The sequence below is a fragment of the Cucurbita moschata genome, unplaced genomic scaffold (assembly GCF_002738365.1).
Source record: "Cucurbita moschata cultivar Rifu unplaced genomic scaffold, Cmos_1.0 Cmo_Scf00034, whole genome shotgun sequence".
NCBI classification, from domain to species: Eukaryota; Viridiplantae; Streptophyta; class Magnoliopsida; order Cucurbitales; family Cucurbitaceae; genus Cucurbita; species Cucurbita moschata.
The window spans coordinates 503,646-524,880 of NW_019268550.1; the positions used below are offsets into that span (position 1 = coordinate 503,646).

The 21,235-nt window shown below is 37.3% G+C and overlaps 5 protein-coding genes across 5 annotated transcripts; 2 read left to right on the forward strand and 3 right to left on the reverse strand.

Moving 5' to 3' along the window:
- Positions 1 to 261: 261 nt before the first annotated feature.
- On the reverse strand, positions 262 to 3,886 carry LOC111430579 (deSI-like protein At4g17486). The gene is made up of 4 exons (XM_023066854.1): positions 3,349 to 3,886; positions 2,307 to 2,568; positions 1,297 to 1,364; positions 262 to 762 (listed from the first exon to the last, which is right to left on the reverse strand). The coding sequence occupies exons 1-4, from the start codon at positions 3,481 to 3,483 to the stop codon at positions 481 to 483; spliced, it is 747 nt and encodes a 248-aa protein (XP_022922622.1). The 5' UTR covers positions 3,484 to 3,886; the 3' UTR covers positions 262 to 480.
- Positions 3,887 to 4,540: 654 nt separating this feature from the next.
- Positions 4,541 to 7,764, reverse strand: LOC111430577 (probable receptor-like protein kinase At5g24010). The gene is made up of 2 exons (XM_023066852.1): positions 5,304 to 7,764; positions 4,541 to 5,071 (listed from the first exon to the last, which is right to left on the reverse strand). Exons 1-2 carry the CDS (start codon positions 7,708 to 7,710, stop codon positions 5,067 to 5,069), a joined length of 2,412 nt encoding a protein of 803 aa, XP_022922620.1. The 5' UTR covers positions 7,711 to 7,764; the 3' UTR covers positions 4,541 to 5,066.
- A 1,617-nt stretch (positions 7,765 to 9,381) lies between these two features.
- On the forward strand, positions 9,382 to 12,587 carry LOC111430750 (uncharacterized membrane protein YjcL-like). The gene is made up of 6 exons (XM_023067145.1): positions 9,382 to 9,767; positions 10,420 to 10,646; positions 11,196 to 11,306; positions 11,457 to 11,618; positions 11,861 to 12,102; positions 12,195 to 12,587. The coding sequence occupies exons 1-6, from the start codon at positions 9,442 to 9,444 to the stop codon at positions 12,516 to 12,518; spliced, it is 1,392 nt and encodes a 463-aa protein (XP_022922913.1). The 5' UTR covers positions 9,382 to 9,441; the 3' UTR covers positions 12,519 to 12,587.
- A 1,458-nt stretch (positions 12,588 to 14,045) lies between these two features.
- LOC111430749 (ferric reduction oxidase 4-like) lies at positions 14,046 to 18,527 on the forward strand. Its single transcript, XM_023067144.1, has 8 exons — positions 14,046 to 14,438; positions 14,516 to 14,630; positions 14,699 to 14,875; positions 15,255 to 15,489; positions 16,524 to 16,851; positions 16,943 to 17,180; positions 17,262 to 17,971; positions 18,219 to 18,527. The coding sequence occupies exons 1-8, from the start codon at positions 14,276 to 14,278 to the stop codon at positions 18,356 to 18,358; spliced, it is 2,106 nt and encodes a 701-aa protein (XP_022922912.1). The 5' UTR covers positions 14,046 to 14,275; the 3' UTR covers positions 18,359 to 18,527.
- A 341-nt stretch (positions 18,528 to 18,868) lies between these two features.
- Positions 18,869 to 20,916, reverse strand: LOC111430755 (protein PATRONUS 1-like). The gene is made up of 5 exons (XM_023067154.1): positions 20,792 to 20,916; positions 20,060 to 20,155; positions 19,531 to 19,968; positions 19,408 to 19,445; positions 18,869 to 19,319 (listed from the first exon to the last, which is right to left on the reverse strand). The coding sequence occupies exons 2-5, from the start codon at positions 20,121 to 20,123 to the stop codon at positions 19,122 to 19,124; spliced, it is 738 nt and encodes a 245-aa protein (XP_022922922.1). The 5' UTR covers positions 20,124 to 20,155; positions 20,792 to 20,916; the 3' UTR covers positions 18,869 to 19,121.
- Positions 20,917 to 21,235: the final 319 nt, after the last annotated feature.

Here is a 21,235-nt window from a genome sequence, read left to right on the forward strand (position 1 = left end):
TTTTTCTTTTTCCCGGAAAACCTGTGATAGATGACTAAAGCCAGTGAAATTTGGTTTCTTCCACAAATGTTAGTCAGCAAAAAATTGAAGTTATAACCAAAATTTAGTTCCCCACCATTTGAGCCCAAATTTAGGAAGAATAATACCGACATGAAGTATTTCTTCTTACGTTATAGATCAGGTAAACGAATAAAAGAGCTAATTTGGATAAAGATGATAACACGATTCCATCAAAATTTGTCCGAAACGAAAAGACCAAACTTCCAAGCAAATTAGATGAACCACGAAATGGGTTGCTATGTATTGACTTGAAGGGTTCTGCACAAAATATCATCAGATGCAAAAGGAGCAGCTCCATAAACGCACACAAATCAATATATTTCTCAGTAATAAAAATGAAATTTTACACTTAATGAAACAAATAAACCTAAGTTCATCAACACGATTTTCACTTGTACCTAACAACATTCCAGAACACTTTCATACATCACGCTGCAATCGGGAATTGAGCAACATTGGTGACTCTTCATTTGCTTTGCGTTGTTGCTGTGCACCTTCAACTTGACTCCCTATTTCTGAACTACTCGATGGTTTGGCACCAGTAGTAATAAGATTCTTAAACCATGCAGCTTGAAATCTAGAAGCACCTCTATTCGAATCACTAGTGGAGTCTGGAGAAGACAAGACGTTGTTCGTGGCCCCTAGAAGAAAACGGTAAGCCACTTTGCTGGCCGATACGATCTCTGTCTTTGCCTGTTTAAACTGCAATAACGCGATAAAAACCAACAAACCACATTTAGCTCGTTGCAGATTTTATTATAATTACTGAGCCATTTGCATAAAGTTTATAAAGGTAAAAAAATCACATTTTCTTCTCCGACAAAGGGAATAAATTGTCTAGCTTTTAGTTGATGAGTGTTAGGATCTTAAAAACCAAAATTACACACATCTAGACAATGGAAATTATAATGGTAGCAAAAATTTTGACCAAATTCCAACATATGAAAATATTTAGTCTTAAGAACGTATAGCCTGCAGACCAGTCAGTATAACCATTGTGCATGGATCGATCATCCATCCCTTACACTTTATACCTAATAATAGCAAAAAGATTTGTACTCCCATTTTTAAAAAAGAAACATTTTGAAATGTGCCAATATGCTAAGGGCTGAGCAAATGCAAGTTGTGGTAAAATTCTCCAAAGAATATGCAACATGTCGTGTGATCCCTCAGTCCAAAAAAGTCTAATTGCAACATGAAAAATGTTATGCGGTTACACGTTGCAGTAAAACTTACACGAACTGCTGTGTTTCCAGCTACTTCCAGTGCAGCATCACCAGCATTGGCAAACCGATTAACCCAACCTACAACAGGATAAACATTATCAGATTTTTTTTTTCTACCAAAAATTAATTAACATCCTCTAGTTAAAATCGAGGAAAGAGGAAGTCCCCACACACACCCACAATCCTTCCCCATCAAGTAATTTTCATCATACAACCACTACATTCTTGTTACTCTCACTGTTTTCACACCCTTCACCGCTTGTTACAAGGATTATCGACTAAGATATGGAGAAACGAGGAAAAAGAAAACCAACAGCAGGAAATTGTTAGGAGGAGATGAAAAGACTGGGAAAAAGTAACAACTTTCATGGACTTGCAAAGACAAAATAAGAATGACAGAGAAGAGAACAGATAATTTAATAGAAGGAAAACTAAAATTGGAGAGGGAGAGAGGGAGAGAGAGAGAGAGAGAGAGAGAGAGAGAGAGAGATGAAATAGCAAGAAAATGAAGATGTATTTGATAAGATCTATGCTTCAAATGCCCCCTAAACTCAGTAATGAGCCATGAACCTCACAAGATGTAATCATATAAAAAAGCCTATTATACAATTCTGTGAGACTTCAAAATGCTCTGTTTGCCTTGCTGCAGAGTTGAACCTCAGACTAGGTGCCTAAATATCTATTGAAGACCAGTAATGCACTTATTATTGACATACTTAATGAGCTTCTTAGAGCAATATAAGCCATTCTTCATCAAAAGTGATGCCATTTAAAAGCAGAACAAAACAAAAACATTATATTAAAACCATGATTATGCAAATATATACTGAGAGGCCAATGAAGGAGGTTAACATGTTAACAACAATTTAGCAAACCTAATAGATGCAAAAGTATTTCTTTGGTTATCTCCACAAGCATCAGAAAATGAATCTAGTGAATGTCTCAAATGCTAAGAGAAATTGTCTCAGAACAAAGATCTTATATTATAGATCATAATGGTATGCATTCAGATAACATTACCTGGAAGCTTTGATACATTGAGCATTTCGCAGAACTGATCACAAAAGTGGTTACAATTTCTTGATAGCAAGTCATATGAACTTCCAGGCCACTCTCTACTAAGTTCTCTTAAAATCTGATTCACCTTGAAAATTGAACAGTTTGTTCTTCCAAGGTTAATACTTTCACGATATGTGTACATTGGGTTCTGTCCAGAGGGGCAACTGAAAACTCCAGTTCCCTGCTCGCAAAACCCAAAGGACCATTCATCATCTCCATAAACCTGTAGGGCATAGCACAATTAATCCAACAGTACGTTCACCTGTAAAAGTCACAAGTCTACGTAGGGGAATTATGGGTAGGAAAATGTGATTGGCAGTGAGCACAAGGGTGAGAGCATAAGCCTTATAATTTGTTCGAGAGTAATGTTTTTTTGTTTTTTTTTTATATAAGAAACAAGTTTGAGAGTAATGTTTAATATCTTTTATGAAGAAAATATTAATTGCAAAATGTCACGTAGTCGAATAAAACTCGTATATGACATGCTTATGATTATTCATGGCCAGAATGGGAGTGAAAACATAAGTGGAAAAATGATTAAACAATCTATTGCAAAAAATTCCACGTCTTAAGGTAAAGATAAAATAAGTAACGTTATCTCTCAATCTAGATTAAGTTTTGGCGTCCAGTCAGAGTCCAACCTCTTCTGAACAAGAACAATTTCTGACTGAAATAAATAGAATTAGTAAACTCTTAAAAGTCCTAAATGAACCAACACAATACATTTTCAGTAGATATAGTCTCTACCTCTACTAAAGAAAATATCCACCTGGATCAGAGCAACACATAATAAAACCACTGGAGACAGATACCCCCGCTAAAATAAGACAGAGCCACACTTGCAAACCAATGAAGATACCAATTGTTCATCTTCAACTGAGAAACATACGGATTAACGGGAAATAAAATCTAAGGGTAACAATATTAACTAAAGAATCCATCACTACTTAGTCTACAAAAACCTGTAAATACGTGAAAAGAAACGAAGGAGAAAGCGGCAAACCTGAACAGCGCTATGAAAGATACCGCCAAGACCAATTCCATCCTTGAAGATCTTGTTGATATTAACGATTGTATTGTTGGTCTTATCTGATCCGCTATTGGTGACGTCGTATATGTGCAGTATCACGTCGGTCATTTTTCAAGAAAAACGCAAACCAAAACCCTAAACTGTAAACCTGGTGCTCTTTTTCTCTCAGAATTTGAAACAAAATTACCCTAACCCTAAATCTACCACCGGTGTGTCGTGAAACTTGCCTCCCAATGTCTCTCAGTTGGAAAATGAGTTGTACCAATTGAATTCAAATGAAATCAAAACAACCTTTCAGCCACCGTTATCTTTCTACTTCACTATGATCTGCTCTTCGTTGTCTCTGATTTCAAAATCTTCCGCCTCGAAAATCGAAATCTCTGTCTCTGGTTACTCCTTTCCTTTTTCTTGAACTCCAACAGACGGAATTCAGATTGAGTTTTGGAACACACGCTATTGGATCTCCGATTCGCATGAAAGCTGGAAGTTGCATTTAAAAATTTTCAAAATAAAGGATTTTATGATTATTTCCCTTTCTCCGAAATGATTGAAGAGTCATGTGTGATTACCAATTTGCCCTTGGCAATGTGAGAATATTCAGAAATTGGACTGGAGCACAGCTGGCGTGGCAGTCGGTGCCAGGTTGCAGGATGGATGACGGAGTAAGCTCATTGTCTGAAATGAGTTGGACAAGTGGGCCCCATCTCGTCGTCTTCATTGACAGTTCAGCACTAACTTTTAGTCCATTCGTATTCTTTTCCAATTTTCTTTTCTTTTTTTTTTCTTTTAATTTTTGAGATTTAAAAATATTTAGTTAGGAATATTAAATACCAATCTTTATGGGTTCCATTTTTTCCCTTTTAAATTTAAAATTATTTCTATTAATTTTTTTTCGACAAATAAAGGAGAGATTCAATGCCAAGAAAGCATGAGACTATCCAGTAGTTCTTGGTCCATAAAGATATGTTGTTGGATGATTCGTTTTAATTTTTCATTGTAGTCGAACTTAAATTTGTGCTCGAGAGATAACTGTCCATATACTAATAAGAAATGTAAAGCTTCTTGAGAAGAGAGGAGCCAAGGTCGTCCGCCAGGCTGCCTAAATGCCACGAGTAAATGAAGGTTGGTTCTACATTGGATATCACCTATTGTTGAGGATTGTTTGGAGATGAGTTCCATGTCGGCTAATTAAGGATTGATCATGAATTTATAAGTAATGAATACTATCTTCATTGGTAGGAGTCTTCGTGGGAAAACCAAAATCAAAGTCATGAGAGCTTAAGCTTATCATACCATTATAGAGAGTCGTAATTTCTAACACCTAAATCACTCCATCTATCATCCCGAGGAGAAGTTTGGACTGCCCACCATGGTAAGTAAGACAAAAAGAACTATATGGTGTAATTCATAACCCGGAAGTCAAGAACCAGGATAGAACGCCCAAAGTCTTAGCCTAGGTAAGACCACGTAAGGTGGCTCAAAATCACCATAACACAAAACAACATGGTACGAAGGCTCAATGAAGTCATATGAGAAGATGATGACCCATAATGTTTAATATGGGTCCAGCCACGGCTTACCAAGCAGCCCCAACCATCGTGAGATGCACGTTTCGACCTGAACCAGAAAACGTCGAGGTGGGGGGAAGGTAACGTCAAGGTCGCTCCTGACCCGATTCAAATCTTGTCAAACTAACCTGCACATAACTAACTAGCTAATTTTTCCTCAGACATCACACTAACAAATGACCTATTACAACATTATAAGCCAGCAGAGTTATCTTAGAAGGCTTGGCTGTAATTTTGTTAAGAGTATAGTATATGGATTCTTCTGTTTAAGAATCCATCATAAAGCTAGCTATCTTCCATCATTAGTAAGCAACTGGGAGAAAACTTTGGTTGTACTTATGTCTGAATAGTTACCAGTACCTTCATCTGAATGTCTCCTCAAGTCGCTTGGATGAGTTGCCGTGGACATCGGAAAGTTGGATTCATCGACATCTACGGGTTCTGATGGCTCAATCGGTGGCTCGATTTGTAGTTGAAGAACATATTCCAAGTTCCATAAGACATCTCCCATTGTTGGTCTGTCAATTCCATAGTCAGCCAAACATTTTTCTGCTGTTTCTCCATATTTCTTTAACGAACTCGGATTGATTTTCCCGACCAAATGAGGATCGATGATCTTTTCGAGCATTCCTTTCCGTTGCCAATGCAGCGCCCATTCGGCGAGATTTACTTGTTCCCTATCAAGCAATGGATCAACAGCAGGCCTAGCACAAAGAACTTCATAGAGCACTACTCCAAATGAATACACATCCGACTTATCAGTGAGTTGTTGTCTTCGAAAATACTCTGGATCAAGATAGCCAAAGCTACCTTTTACTCCCGTACTAACGTGTGTCTCGTCGAGACGAGGCCCCGATCTTGAAAGACCAAAATCAGCAACTTTAGCAACAAAGCTCTCATCCAGTAAAATGTTGGTCGACTTGATATCGCGGTGGATGATGCCCTGTGCAAACCCAGTGTGGAGGTAGTGAAGACCTCTGGCTGCACCAATGCAGATTTCGAGTCGTTGTTTCCACGACAAAGGCGACACGACCGAGCCATACAATTGCTTTTTCAATGGACCTTTCTCTATATATTCATAAACCAGTATCATTTCTGACTGTTCTTCGCAGTATCCAACAAGTGAAACAAGATGGTGATGTCGAATCTTGGACAAGATAGCTATCTCAGTGTGGAATTCAGGAAGGCCCTGCCCTGATCCTGGCACACCTCTCTTCACAGCAACATTTATATTGTCCCTAAGAACCCCTTTGTAAACCATACCAAATCCGCCCGAACCAATGATCAAACTCTCGTCGAAATCGTTTGTTGCTGACTGAATTTCAGTGAAGGGGATCTTCAAGTTGTGGTATCCATTTGGCCCAAAAGATGCAAGAGTTGATCCCCTTGATAATTTACTATCAGAACTGCCACCTGCATATGCCTGAACCGAAGTCCAGCCTGCGCTCTCCGCCCGCCTCAGCGTCGGTTTCTTTCTCCTCTTGCATACCAAAGCAAGAATTGCAGCAAAAACCAGACATAAACCAACGAATCCACCAACAATAGGACCTACAATGACCCATGAATTTCTCTTTTTCTTCTCAGTTTCTGAAAACATACCCCTAGCACTCACCATCTCCATGATCTCTGCTCCATTTAAGATCGCATTATATCCCAAAGAACTGCTCAGATCAGACGGTCCAACACTTATTTGAATATTTCCAGAACCATCAGAATCCACAATGAAATCAAAATAAAAAGGAGTTAATAGCCGAGAGGAAAGAGATGACAAATCCAGGTCCCTATATGCAGGATAGCCATTGATATACACATTGAAATACAACTGATTAAGAGCAAAGCTAACAATATCACAGAAATGCAAGCGAACCAAGTACTTCATGCCATTAGAATCCAATGGAAACTTCCAGGTGAGGTTAAATTTCGCACCCAAAACTGCGATGTCCTTGTTCATCTGTTGCGCCGTCATGTAAACAATGTCCGGCGCATCCTCCCGAGTGGCGCCGCCGGCCTGATAGTACGGAGCCTGAAAAGTTGAGGCAAGCTTTGCCGCCGACTTTATAACCAGATAAGGCTCATCGGGCACCCAAGTTCTCCAAAGACTGTCGTTAAACGGGGTCAATTTGGAACCCCCAACGTTAATTCTGTATTTGGTTTCCAAGACTTGCGATGTGAGTTTGTAATATTCTCGAACTCCATTAGAATCCACAAGCTTAGCTCCATTATCGGTTATGAGTTCTTTAGGGGCTGAAAATACCTCGATTGCATTCACGAATCCCAAACCCGAACCCGAAACCGGTTCGAACTCGATTTCAAGCACGTTGGCGTCAATTCTCACGATAAACTCTTTAATTACAGAATCGTTAACGTGAGAAATATTAGAAAGCAACAATCCATTGGCCGAGATAGTGAAATTTGCAGAATGTAAATCGAATTCCAGCGCCGAAAATGGCGAAAGATGGAACCGTAGCAAGTGAGTACCGTTCTTCTTGAGGTTGAATTTGTAGCTTGAGGCCCTGGTGAAAACTCTAGCTGTGTGATACAAAGAGGTAGAATCCGGAGGTGGATTCCGATTGGAAACCGCCACCGATCGACCGGCGACGAGAAAGCCGGGGGCGGGTTTCAATGAATCGCCAACGAAGACGCGATTAAAGAAGGAGGAATTAGAGGATGATCCGCAGCTGAGAAGGTAAATGTCAGAGGGAACAACATCAGCAGAAAGAAAAGGAAGGAAAAGAAGAAGGAGAAAGAGGAGTTTGGAGATCGCCATGGGAGGCGCCAAAGAGTTGCAGAGAAATGTTCCGCAAAGTGACAGTAAGGAGTGAAAAATGAAAATATTGGAAAGTTGAAGGGCCAAATAGTAAGTCGACTTTGACCATATGTCAAAAAGGATAGTATAACATGAGACATTTTTATGAAAGCTCCAACGATTATGACCATGTCGTGACGTGGCAATTCAATTTTTAATTTATTAAATTCCTAAATTCTATAAGAACTCAATCAAGGATTTTTAAGTGTAATTTTATGTGACAGGTATGTTAGTTAAAAATAAAAATAAATTAGATGTTTAATTATGATATTAAATTATTGAACAAAATAAAATAAGATAAAGTTATAAAAGATTTTAATTTGATACCTGTAAGCATTCATTGTCTATTTTCTCCTAATTATTTGTCAAACGTGCTAAAAATAATAAATATTATTAATACTCCTTTAAAAAAAAAAAAAAAAACTTTCAATTTTATAAAATTAGACCGATTTTAGATAAATATTGCAATTTTTACCTTGTTGAAGGTCAGAATTAATTCAACGGAGTAATTATAATTATTTTTTTCCACAAATTTTAATAGAAATTTCACATCAGCATTGATTACTTCCACTCATTTTTGGAAAATTACACTTTGCAAGTGGGATTGGCACAAAAACATACCAAAGGAAAGATAGATTTGAAGATATGCTTTTAACAATAATTTAATTATTTCTAAAAAACAATCATTTTTTTTTTTAATTTCAATTCTTTTATTTTCTACATATAATTTTTATACATTATAATTTATACATTTCTTCTTGTGTTTGGCTGCATTATTAAAACTATATCATTTTTAAATTAAGTATTAATTAGCTGATTTTCCATTATTTTGGTTGCATTATCAAAATTAAAATACTTTTATAATAATTATTAGTGTGTCTCGAGTAATTTTCTAAATGATTTTAGAGGAAAAGGTTTATGTATATATATATATGTCGGATGATGAAAGTCATATCGGCTAATTTAGAAAATGATCATGTGTTTATAATCAAGGAATATTATCTCCATTCGTATGAGGCATTTTGGGGAGTTCAAAGTAAAGCCACGAGAGCTTATGCTCAGAGTAGACAATATCATACCATTATGGAGAGTCGTGTTCGTCTAACATAATATCAGAGTCAGGCCCTAAACTTAGTTGTGTCAATAGGTTGGTAAATCCTCAAACATCGAACAAAGGACTCCAAAAGAAAAGGAGTCAAGCCTCCTCGAATGAAGTAAAAAATGATTAAGACTCCAAAGGAGTCGAGACTCGATTAAGGGAAGGCGCACTTTGTTCGAGGGGAGGTGTTGGATGATGAAAGTCCCACATTGACTAATTTAGGAAATGATCATGGGTTTATAGACTCATACCATTGTGGAGAATCTCCCTCGTCTTATTTATTTATATATATATATTTTGTAGTATCAATTTAAAATTGATTTTCTAAATTGGTAATTTGATATTTGTATAATTATATTTAGATGTAACGTAGTGAAACATCACACAAAATGTAATAAAATAAATAAATATTTTAATTAATAATATATTATGAAATGTGTTTTAAGAATAAAATTGAAAGCTTGTATTTTTGAATTGCGGAACACGCAGGGTTTAAAAAAAGAAATAAAAACTTTATTTTATATCACTGAATTTTACCGTGTGATGAAGTCCATCGTTGGTGTTCTCTCTCCGTCCAATCCACCTCGCCGGAGATGGCCTTACAGTCGCAGCTCGCCTCGAAGTCGCCCGAAGTACAGCTTCTATGTTTGTCTTCCTGCAAACTGTCAGCTAGATTCTCCAGGAGCATCGCGATCGCTCCTCGGCCACCGGTGCAACCGTTGTCGTCGTCGTCATCAGCAGCAGCTGAAAGTGGACGCCGGAGATTTTGGAACTTTTGCGGCACCAGTACTGGAAATGTTCTACTGAGACGAAATGTTGCTGTTAGATCTCATCTGAAATTGAATCTCCCCCTCATTTCTCCGCATGACCAGTGGGGCAACTGGACTGTTTTATTCTCCATTGGAGCCTTCGGTATCTGGTGAACTTTTACATTGCTTCTTGAACTTTTATTGATTAGATTCCTGATTGAATTAGATATACAATTCGCGAGAGAGTAAATTTTAATATGATTTGTTAAAATTCGTTGTATTAGTATTAAGGTTTGTGGTTCCCAATTTTTATTGTTAATATTGGTTTCTAAGTCCGGAAAACAGCCAGTTCACAACTTTGTTTTGTGCTTTTGATTCTTGTTTATTTCGTACAGGCAATGTTTTATGGTTTGATTTCTGATCCAATCTTGTAATTTCGTCTCTTGACTGGAATCTTTGTTTTGTATTGAGAAAAGATCGTTGATGTTGTTAATGTGCAGTCAATGCTCAGTTGAGTAATTTTGCACAATTTTCGCCTGAATGGCCTTCTAACGAGTTGGTAGCCAAACTGAGCTATAGGATGTCGGGAGATTGAAGCTTAACGAAAGAAAAATGGAAAATAAGAAACTATTTAAGAATTTCATGGACTCTGTGTGAGATTAGTGGAGATGCAAGTTACTATGTACACCTATAAGAAGAACTTGGCAGTGTTGGGATTTAGTTTTAATTCTTAAGAGTATATGCGATACTCTGAAATGAAGTTCTGGTCTTTTTCCTTTCACGTTGATTTTCTTTCTTATTATTGCTTTCTTGAAATTGAAGGTCTGAGAAAACGAAGGTTGGTAGTGCATTAAGTGGTGCCCTAGTGAGCGCATTGGTGGGACTTGCAGCCAGTAATTTCGGGATCATTGCATCTGATGCTCCAGCTTTTCCTATTGTTTTGGAGTTTTTGCTACCGTTAGCAGTTCCTATGCTGTTATTTAGGGCAGATTTGCGCAATGTAATAAAGTCAACTGGGACACTTCTCTTGGCATTTTTGTTAGGTTCAGGTAATGGCCCCCATGAGGACCTCCACGATTCCTTTGTGAGTTTCTGATTCTTAAATCTTGTTTTACACGCCATGTTGATTAGTTATGTATGAGCCATTATGGCTTAGTATGAATAATATGATCAATTCTAAAATATCGTTCGAACCACTTATAAGTTGTAACCTGGCTTTTTTTCCCTTGAATCTTCAGGAAATGTCATTTACTTTGGGCCCTGTTCTTAACCAAGATATTCAAATAAGTTGAGAGAACAATTTAACAAATTAGATTATTAGAACAGTTCATGAATGCATGTTCACAGGGTAGACATGTGTGTTTATTATTTGATTCCTGAAAATCAAATCGTCTCTTTGATAATCTGACCTTTAAGTTGCTAATGCACTTCAGTTGCTCATGATAATATTTTGTATGTTTGGATTAGGTTGATATCCAATAAATTACATTGGTTAATTATCTGATAAGTTCTCTTCAAACATTAGATTCTTTTTGGTCACTCACTCACAGCACATAGAGTCATCTTTACAAGTTTTGCCGTTCTCTTTCTTTGGATAGTTGCAACAACAATTGGAACCGTTGTGGCCTATTTTCTTGTACCAATGCAATCACTTGGTCAGGACAGTTGGAAAATTGCCGCCGCACTAATGGGAAGACATATTGGTGGAGGTAGTATGCTCTCTTTATCTCATCTTCTAGTTATATATGAATGCCTTGACAGTCTCAATTTCAAGTAGTGACACATTGATCCATTGAACTATTATTCTTCAGTTCACTATCATCTCATAGATGTCATGTTCTTTGTCTGTATGGGTGCAGCTGTCAATTATGTTGCTATATCTGATGCCCTTGGTGTCTCTTCATCAGTATTAGCAGCTGGACTTGCTGCGGATAATGTAATTTGTGCAGCGTATTTTGCAACATTGTTTGCATTAGCATCTAAAGTACCTCCTGAACCAACGACATTTAATGATGCTACGGGTATGAAGTTCAACTTGTTTTGGCCTGTATAATCTCTAGTTGTTCAATATTTTTCTGAGGCATGATTTTTGGTGAATGATTAAACAAAGCAAATGCCGTATATGCTGCTGCAGCTTTCCATATATTGTTGGAATTTTGGAATTATCACTTGTGATGTGTGTGGTCAGTTTCTTAGGATAAACTCGTAACTATATTATGAAACATTTCCAAATTAGGCCTCTAATGGAAATTGTGTTGGGTAGATGCTGTGAAGGATGCAGAAATTGAGGATAGCAGCAAGCTTCCGGTGTTACAATCTGCCACAGCCCTTGCTGTATCGTTTGCCATTTGTAAAGCTGGTTCCTACCTGACCAAATATTTTGGAATTCAAGGTGGTAGCATGCCAGCAATTACCGCCATCATTGTTGTCTTAGCAACCATTTTTCCCAAGCCGTTTGCTTACCTTGCTCCTTCTGGTGGGGCTATGGCTATGATTCTAATGCAGGTTACTTTTGTGCATAACTTGCTACGTCAATTCATTGCACAAATGTTTGAAATTGTAATGATCTTTACCCCTTCATCATTGTCTGGAAACAGATTTTCTTTGCTGTAGTGGGAGCAAGTGGAAACGTATGGAGTGTCATCAGCACTGCACCAAGTATCTTCTTGTTTTCTCTTGTCCAGATCGCAGTCCATCTTGCCATAATCCTTGGTCTTGGAAAGCTGCTTGGCTTCGACCAAAAGTTGCTGCTGATAGCATCGAATGCCAACGTTGGAGGTCCCACTACAGCCTGCGGGATGGCCACGGCTAAGGGTTGGAGTTCAATGGTTATTCCTGGAATTCTTGCTGGAATTTTCGGAATCGCTATTGCAACTTTCCTAGGGATTGGATTTGGAATGATGGTCTTGAAATACATGTAATACCATTCAAATTTAGATCATAAAATCCTCTGCTTTTCTCCAAATCAGTTACTGGAACAACTGTTTAAGATAGTTTTAAGATAGTTTTTGCTCATAGGACGTTGGAGGAGAGCTTGTCGTCGCAGGCAAAGCTCAACTTGAGTATCTAATTGCATGTTATATGTCAATTCTCTTTTCCTTAATTCGTTAATATAGGATTTCTTTGGTAGTCTTTCATTTTTAGCCCAATAATTATTTGATTTTTTTTTTAGAAGTTCAAAAAAAAAAAAAAAAAAAAACTCTGGCCTTTGGCCTATAGTTGCGATCTCTAGCCAATAACGAAACCTACTTCATACAATAAGTTGACTATTAGAATCTCAACATGTTTTTAAATGACTTTTTTTAATTATTAATTTGTAGATAATTTTCTTTATTATTAATGTTCATGTCAGCAACTTACAGGGCAAGCATCCCATGAGCACTAATTTATTTAGATTCTGAGAGTACGTCCCACACTTATAATTATAATTGATTTAATTTTAATAAAATTTAGCAAACTTAGTTAGTTAAAATGGTAAAATTATATGTAAATTTTTTAAAAATTAAAAAACTAATTATAGATTATACAAAGCATTCTAAACAATTTGAATCTAAGCTATAAAAAAAATTATTTTTAATTTATGATAAAAATACCTCAAAATTGCACCAAAATGTTTTGAAGTTAAATTGTACTTCGTTATTGTACTATCAACCAACTCAAAGCTTGATCAGATGTACTACCACCACAGCTTAGCTAATAAATATATAATAGTCAACCAGATTTTTTTTGTTATATAATCTTTTCTAATAGATCTAACCAATGGAATATATTATATTAATCGAATAAGGTTATTTTTGAACTCGAATTTAAGCCACGAACAAATTTAGAATTTCAACGCTAATTTGAGTTGATTTAACTTTGGTTCATAACTAAGACTTTGATACCGAACAATATATTCCATAGAATCCTAATAATCGTAATGCTTAGAAATTTGTCTAGAATACTTTTGAAACTCGGAATCAAATAATAACTGTGCTAGCGAGGTAGAATTGAAGAGTTCGGAAATCATAAACTTGTATTTGAAATGTTGTTAGAAAGGTCGGGAATCAAAAACGTATATTTCAGGGGATATATTGGAAAGCCTAAGAATCATAATCCCGTGTTTCTAGTTTCAATGTTTTGAATCTTATTAACCTTTTTCTATGACCGTAAAGATACAAAACACAACAAACATTAAAAAAAAAAAAATAATAATAATAATAATAATAACGTATGGTCTGAAATGAAATGAAGAAAAAAAAACAAAAAATGTTTTGACTTATGAATCAAAGAAATGAAATGATAAATGGAAGGGTGGGTTCAATACATATCAATAATGTTTTGACTTTCCAATTACTCCATTTTATTATAAACATCATCACCATTTCAAAACCTTACTCATTTGAGAGTAGATAAGCATGTTTCATGGCATTTCTTTCTTCACATTCTTAAGACAGGTTCTACTTCTAAAACCAATTTGAACTTGTTTTAATTTTTCATAATTGTTCGTCAACTCATTGTATGACGTCGTTTTTAGTATGTTCGGCGCTCGCTCTCAAAATAAAAAAGTTAGAACGTAGAATTTTGTTCGGACGCCGTCGGTGACGACATTAAGCATATGCATCAACCTTCAAAATTGTTCTAGTTTGTGCATATAAATAGAGCATGGAAGTTGGATAAATCCCACAAGTGGTAGCAAATGGCGAAGGAAATGGCAATGGCTAGAGGTGTGAAGATGGTGTTCTTGTTAACTTTTGTGCTGTGGCTGTGGCTTTGGATTATGTTGCCCACAAAGCTTTACAAGAACACTTGGACCCCAAAGCTCAACATGGACCTCAACTCCACTTATTTTAGAGAGCAAGGTACACAAATTTCCAAATATTTGGTGATTTTGGGTCTGTTTTGGCTTGAAATTAACTTGGATTCAATGAATTTGCAGGCACAAATCTTCTGCTTTTCTCATTTCCCGTGATGTTGATGGCAGTTTTGGGTTGTTTTTATCTCCATTTGCAGAAGAGTTCTTCAGAAGATCCTAAACCCTTTTCTACCCAAAGGTTGTTCACCATTTAATTAATTCTTATGTTTTTGAATGGTTTTTGAAATGGGGTTTGGTTTGGTGTAGGAGCCGAGGAGATTCATTTCTGAAACGACCAGTTCTGGTGATGAATCCTCTGGGGATTCTTAATACATTGGAGATTGGATTCGCAGCTGCATTTGTTATACTTTTGATTTGGTCTCTTGGAAATTACTTGTATGTCAGTTTTGGCAATCTTCACATGCATGTAGCTGGCGAGAAAGTGTATGTTTTCTCTTTTCCCTCAAAATTTAAGCACCTTTCCCTCTGAAATTAGAATAAGCACTAGCACTGACAGTCATCCAGCAGTAACGCTGAGCTTCAAAAGAGGTGGACACTCAGAGTGTGTCATCGAGGACGCTGAGCCTCAAAGTGTGTCAGTGAGGAAACCCACGTCGATTGGAGAGGGTAACAAAGCATTCTTTATTACGGTGTAGAAACCTCTCCATAGAAAGGGAAAGCCCAAATAAGACAATATTTGCTGAATTTTGAAAGTTTGAGTTTATGGGTCTCTGATAAAATGAATAGTTTTTGAAGTTATAAGTATGAAAAGTCGATGGTTCGAACCCAACCAATAAAGTAGCGGTTAAGTTTTTTGGTTCAGGTGGGAAGCTAAGTTTAGAAGTGTATCGCTGAGACTTGGGTACATTGGACACATATGCTGGGCGTTTCTGTTCTTTCCAGTCACAAGAGGGTCTTCATTATTGCCAATAATTGGACTCACCTCAGAATCAACCATCAAGTATCACATCTGGCTTGGCCACATTTCTAATCTTCTCTTTGCATTGCACACCGTTGGATTCATCATCTACTGGGGCATCACAGATCAAATGGCTTTGGTAAATCCTTTTTTTGTTCTACTCTTTTGTGGGGAAACAAAATGAATGGTGTTCATCTCTTGTCTGCTTCTGATTGTTTGTATCCCTTAGAATTATACTTCCATTTTGATTGGCCCTTTGAAGTGATGATTTTCGGATTCTAAAGATAAGGTTAACAGTGATGGCGGCTGCCACCGATTTTAGTACCGTTTGTCGTTATAGTCTTTTCTCTTTTCCACTTATGATTTGTGAGATTCCACGTTGATTGAAGAGGGGAACGAAGCATTCCTTATAAGATGTGTGTGGAAACCTCTCATTAGTATACGCGTTTTAAAAACCAGCTAGACACTAAGCGATGTGCCTCGAGGACGCTGAGCCCCAAAGGGTGGACTTCGAGATCCCACATTGATTGGAGAGGGGAACAGGTTGTGTGCCAGCGAGGACACTGGGTCCCCAAAGAGGTGGATTGTGAGATCCCACATTAGTTGGAGAAGGGAACGAAGCATTCCATATAAGGGTGTGGAAACTTCTCTCGAGTAGATACGTTTTAAAAACCAGTCATACACCTCGTTGACCCCCAAGGAGGTGGATTGTGAGATCCCGATTCCTTGTAAGGATGTGGAAACCTCTCCTAGTAGACACGTTTTAAAAACTTTGAGGAGAACCCCAAAAGGAAATTCCAAAAAGGAAAATATCTGCTAGCGGTGCACTTGGATTGTTACATGATTCTTTCTAACGGGAGTCTTTCGCCTAGTTTTACTAACAAGAGATTGAATCATCAATCTTTATATTATCCACTTAACTATGCTTTAATTGGTGGTAGAAACTTTATCGGCCTTTACTAGGTCGATCGTTTTATAAAGTTGTTCGTAGCCACGTATTTGATTGCTTCCATCTAAACATATGATTTGTTAAGGAGTAACTTTAACTGTGCTTGTTCTTAGCTACAACAACAAAACTCAACTCCAAAGCAAGAACCAAGTAAATTTCTATTGGTACATTGCTTCAATGTATTGTTCAAAATCAATACTAACTGAATATGCATCATTGATCAGTTGATAGAATGGAGTGAAGACTATGTATCAAATATAGCTGGACTGATAGCCATGGCATTCGCCACAGTTATCTGGGTGACAAGTTTCCGTTCGATTCGTCGAAAAATGTTCGAAGTATTCTTTTACAGTCACCATTTTTACACGCTCTACACCGTCTTCTATCTAATCCATGTCGGAGCAGCATATGTATGCTTGGTTCTTCCTGGAATGTTTCTCTTCGCAATTGATCGATTCTTACGATTCTTACAATCGCAACGACGCGTAAGCCTGGTTTCCGCTCGCCATCTTCCTTGTGGTGCCGTCGAACTAAACCTTTTGAAAAGTCCAGGTTTAGTTTCTATATGAACTGATCATTGAAACTCTTATTGTTCTTCTCTTCAGCTGAATATTTGATTGGATTTTAACCCTTTTATGATCAGAACTAAGCTACAGTCCAACAAGTGTGATGTTCTTAAATGTGCCAACCATTTCCAAACTGCAATGGCATCCTTTTACAGTCACTTCCAACAGCAAATTGGAGCCTGCTATAATCAGTGTTGCTATAAAAGTAGGGGGGAGCTGGACTTCAAAACTTCACCAGCAACTTTCTTCTTCTCTGGATCATCTTCAAGTTTCTGTTGAAGGTCCATATGGGCCAGCTTCTACTCACTTTTTAAGGTGATTCCCTTCCCTACAAGCCAATAAATCCTTGAGTTAGTGGAGTTTACTTGAATTTGATTGATGTTTTATCATTTCAAGGCATGAATCTTTGCTCCTGATAAGCGGAGGAAGCGGGATTACTCCGTTCATTTCGATAATCCGAGAGATTATGATCGTTCGAAGCACGAAACCGAACTGTCATGTTCCACAAGTGCGCCTCGTATGCGCCTTCAAGAACTCCATTGATCTCACCATGTTGGATCTCTTGCTTCCAGTATCTAGCACACAAACAGAGATTTCTAATGTACCATTACAGATTGATGCTTATATCACCAGAGAGGAAGAACAGCCACAAACAAATGAGGAAAATCTTATAAACACAATATGGTTTAAGCCAAATCCACTGGACTCACCAGTGACAGAGGCTCTTGGACCAAACAATTGGCTGCTACTCGGCGCAGTCATCTCGTCTTCGTTCGTGATGTTCTTGATTCTTTTAGGTATCATTACTCGTTACTACATTTACCCGATCGAACGAAATGGTGACGCTGTTTACAATTACACCTACAAGGTTCTTTGGGACATGTTCCTTTCACTTGCTTGTATTTGCATATGTTCTAGCTTGGTCCTTATGTGGCAAAGGAAAACATATGTTTCAAACAAACAAGTTCAAGTTCTTAATGTTCAATCACCAAAAGCATCACCTGGGTCATGGATCTTTGGAGGTGAAAGAGAGCTTGAGAGCCTTCCCTTCCAACCCCTTGTTCAAGCAACCAATATCCATTATGGGGGCAGGCCTGATCTCAAGAGTAAGCTTTCCTGCCTTTGTATTAACCAAAAGCATGCAAACATATATAAACTACTCTCCACAATGGTATGATATTGTCCACTTTGAGCATAAGCTCTCGTGGCTTTCCTTTGGACTTCCCCAAAAAGCTTCGTACCAATGAAGATTTATTCCTTACTTATAAACTCAGGATCATTCCTTAAATTAGTCAATGCTCAACAATCCTCGACATAAACAGCAACCAAATGGTAACGTGTTTTGTAATGCAGGAATTCTTCTGGACTGTAAAGGATCGGATATCGGAGTTTTGGTCAGCGGCCCAACGGGGATGCGCCATGACGTAGCGAAAATCTGTTCAACTGCTTATGGAGACAATCTAAATTTTCATGCTATGAGTTTCACCTGGTAAAAACTTGGAAGAACATTGCTGAATTTAAAATTCAAACCTGTGTCAATACCGTATATGAACGTGTTGGATTGTGAAGTAAAAAAAGCTTATGTTCTTGTATTCTCGTGTTTTCTTGTGTTCATTCAAGTAAGCCAAGGTATACTGAATGCATTTCTTCTTGAACTCTCAATCCATCTTTGTCAAAACGATGAACATGAATATCTTTAGGCAGCTAACCAGACAACATATGCTGAAAATTTTAACGTTGGTGTTTGTTTGTTAATCATAAAAAGTAAGCACTAACCTTAATGTCCCAGAAAGTGAATTTCCATCAAGTCTAGAGCTTTTACAGAAGAAGCAGAGGCGCACTAAGAACGAACTTCAGGTTTATCACTATCCTTCTTCGAGATGGGTATGATTATCACTTGGAATCTAGACCCGACATTTATATATGGGATGAGAAGTTTCTAAACCCTTATCAAGAATGTCTCGCTCTCTTCTTCGTAGTAGACGTGTTTTAAAACTAAGAGGAATTGTGAATTAGAAATTTATTTATATATGGGATGAGAACAATCTTCATCTCAATCAAAAAAAGATCTGTTCCATTACAAATCTTTTCAGATGACCTTCCCCAAAAGAATCTTAGAGATGATAACAAATCTTCATCTAAATCAAAACACAGAAAAACTTCAGCTACAACTTCTCTAGATTTTAAACAATCTTAAGCATCCAAGAATCTAACAACCCCTCCTTTATCAATAGAGAACAAAGGCCTTTGGTGCGCTCATGGGGTCTTTATCAATGTGAAATTGATATTATCGGTGTCCTTCCAGAGAGAAAATGTATCCACTGAGGGTGATTTTGGGGATTTGCAAGGCGGCGATGAGTCAGGCCATCCCCTTCCAAACAGACACAACTTCTTTGGAGATCGATCAACAACTGCCAATTCTGCCATTTCCATGAGCTTCAATGGACTATCAGGCTGAAACCCAGAAAATGCTAACTGGTTATGTTTTGCTCCAAAGTCCACAAGGACTATAGAACTAAGGGGAGATATCATCAAAACTGACCTTTCTTCTAGTGGATGTCATCAACTCTTTGGGAAGATCTAAATAACAAGAAGAAACAAAAGATATGAACAAAAATTACTAGAAATATCAAAGAAAAATGGGCTTTTCGAGATAGAACCATACCAAGTCCAACGATGCTTAGAAATTGATCCTTGTCCATAGCGCTATTTTGTGATTTAATGCAATCTTGATGGTCGTGCAGGAAGCGTTCCTCACAAATAGCATTGTGATGGAGAGATGATTCTTCCCTTACAGTGCTCAGTTTCAATTTCTGCTTCTTCTTTGAGGCCTCCGGCAGGTTTGGCATTCCAGAGTTCGAAATATCCGAGAGTACTTTTCGAGTTCCCTTCTGCACCTTCTCAGAGCCCTTGAGTATGTTTTTCTTTTTGCCTGCACCAGTTTCTTCATCAATAAACGTGAGATTCTTTGTGTTTTGCCATTTTGATGACTGGTTTAAGTCTGGCTTTCTCGAGTTTGATAGATCGCCAAGAGGCTTTCGCCCGCTAAGCCCACTTTTTCTTTGTGAATTCATGGCATTAGCCTTCCCTGCGACGGCGGATCCTGAGATGCAAATTACAATATTAAACCAAATCATCCAAATAGATTAAGAACGAACCAACACTAAAATTCAAACAGAAGCTTAAGTTCCAACCATTATAGCGAACATTGAGATTCTCATCCTGAGTAAGGCCACCACTTTGCAATGTCATTGCCATGCTGTTGAGACTGCAGAAATGTATATTCTATTCTGCGAATGAGAAAACGGAGCCGAGTGTGAAATTTTAGCGACGAATTCAAGGCAAAAGGCTTACATGCTACATGTGGACCAGTTATAAGGACTCAAATAACAGAGAATCCAATTGAATATCCATTTTGGCGGATAGTCAGTATTGATACCTACGGAAATCGGCACGTAATTCATTTCAAGGTTGCAAACCTAAAATCGAATTATGACTGAAGATTTCGTAAGGCTAATCTTTCCTCTTGTCATAATTTTCGTTCTGAATTTGCAATGAGAATCTTCCTAATTTCGAATCTCAAAAACATAGAATCAAATTTGCTATAGGAAGAAAAGAGTACATACAGAACAAGCATAACTTTACATTATGAAATTTCTCCAGTTTCTCATTTTATCATCTGTCGAGGACATAGGTCAAAAGGCAGGATAATCAATTTCCAGAAACAAAATTTGACCAAACAAAACCCTAAAATATTGTTCATCACATTTCATCAATTTCTTGCTGCTCATCTGTTTCTCAGTTAAACACAGAAATAAACAGTAATCAAGAGAAATCAAACAAGATTTGACCATGAAAGAAACTTCTATTCGCACGTTCCTCGACAAAACAACAGCATGAAATGGAAAAGTCAGAGAGAAACTCACAGTTAGAAGAGAACACAGCGACGATTTAACTTTCCCTTACGAAACGTTCCTTGATTTCGACTACCTCAAATCTCTAGTGGAAATCTTTTATGCGATTTTTGAGAGTTTTTGTTCGTTGCAAAATTGGGAGTTCTTGAACGAGACTGTACTTATATACCAGCAACGAGTCTCCAACGGTAACTTTTCTCCTTTTTTTTTCAGTGATTTTACATTAATACCCTTCCCTTGAGTACACTATAAAATTACTACCATGAACTTTTTCTTAGTTTTTTTTTTTGGGATGAAACGACCGTTGACAGAATATTAGGATTTGTTTTTAACATTAAAAAAAAAGTAATTCATTTTTAAATTATAAGATTAAAGATTCTTGTGTTCAGTTACACAAATAAATATTCAAATGATTTAGTGGAAATATATTACGCTAATATATATTTTATGGAGTTA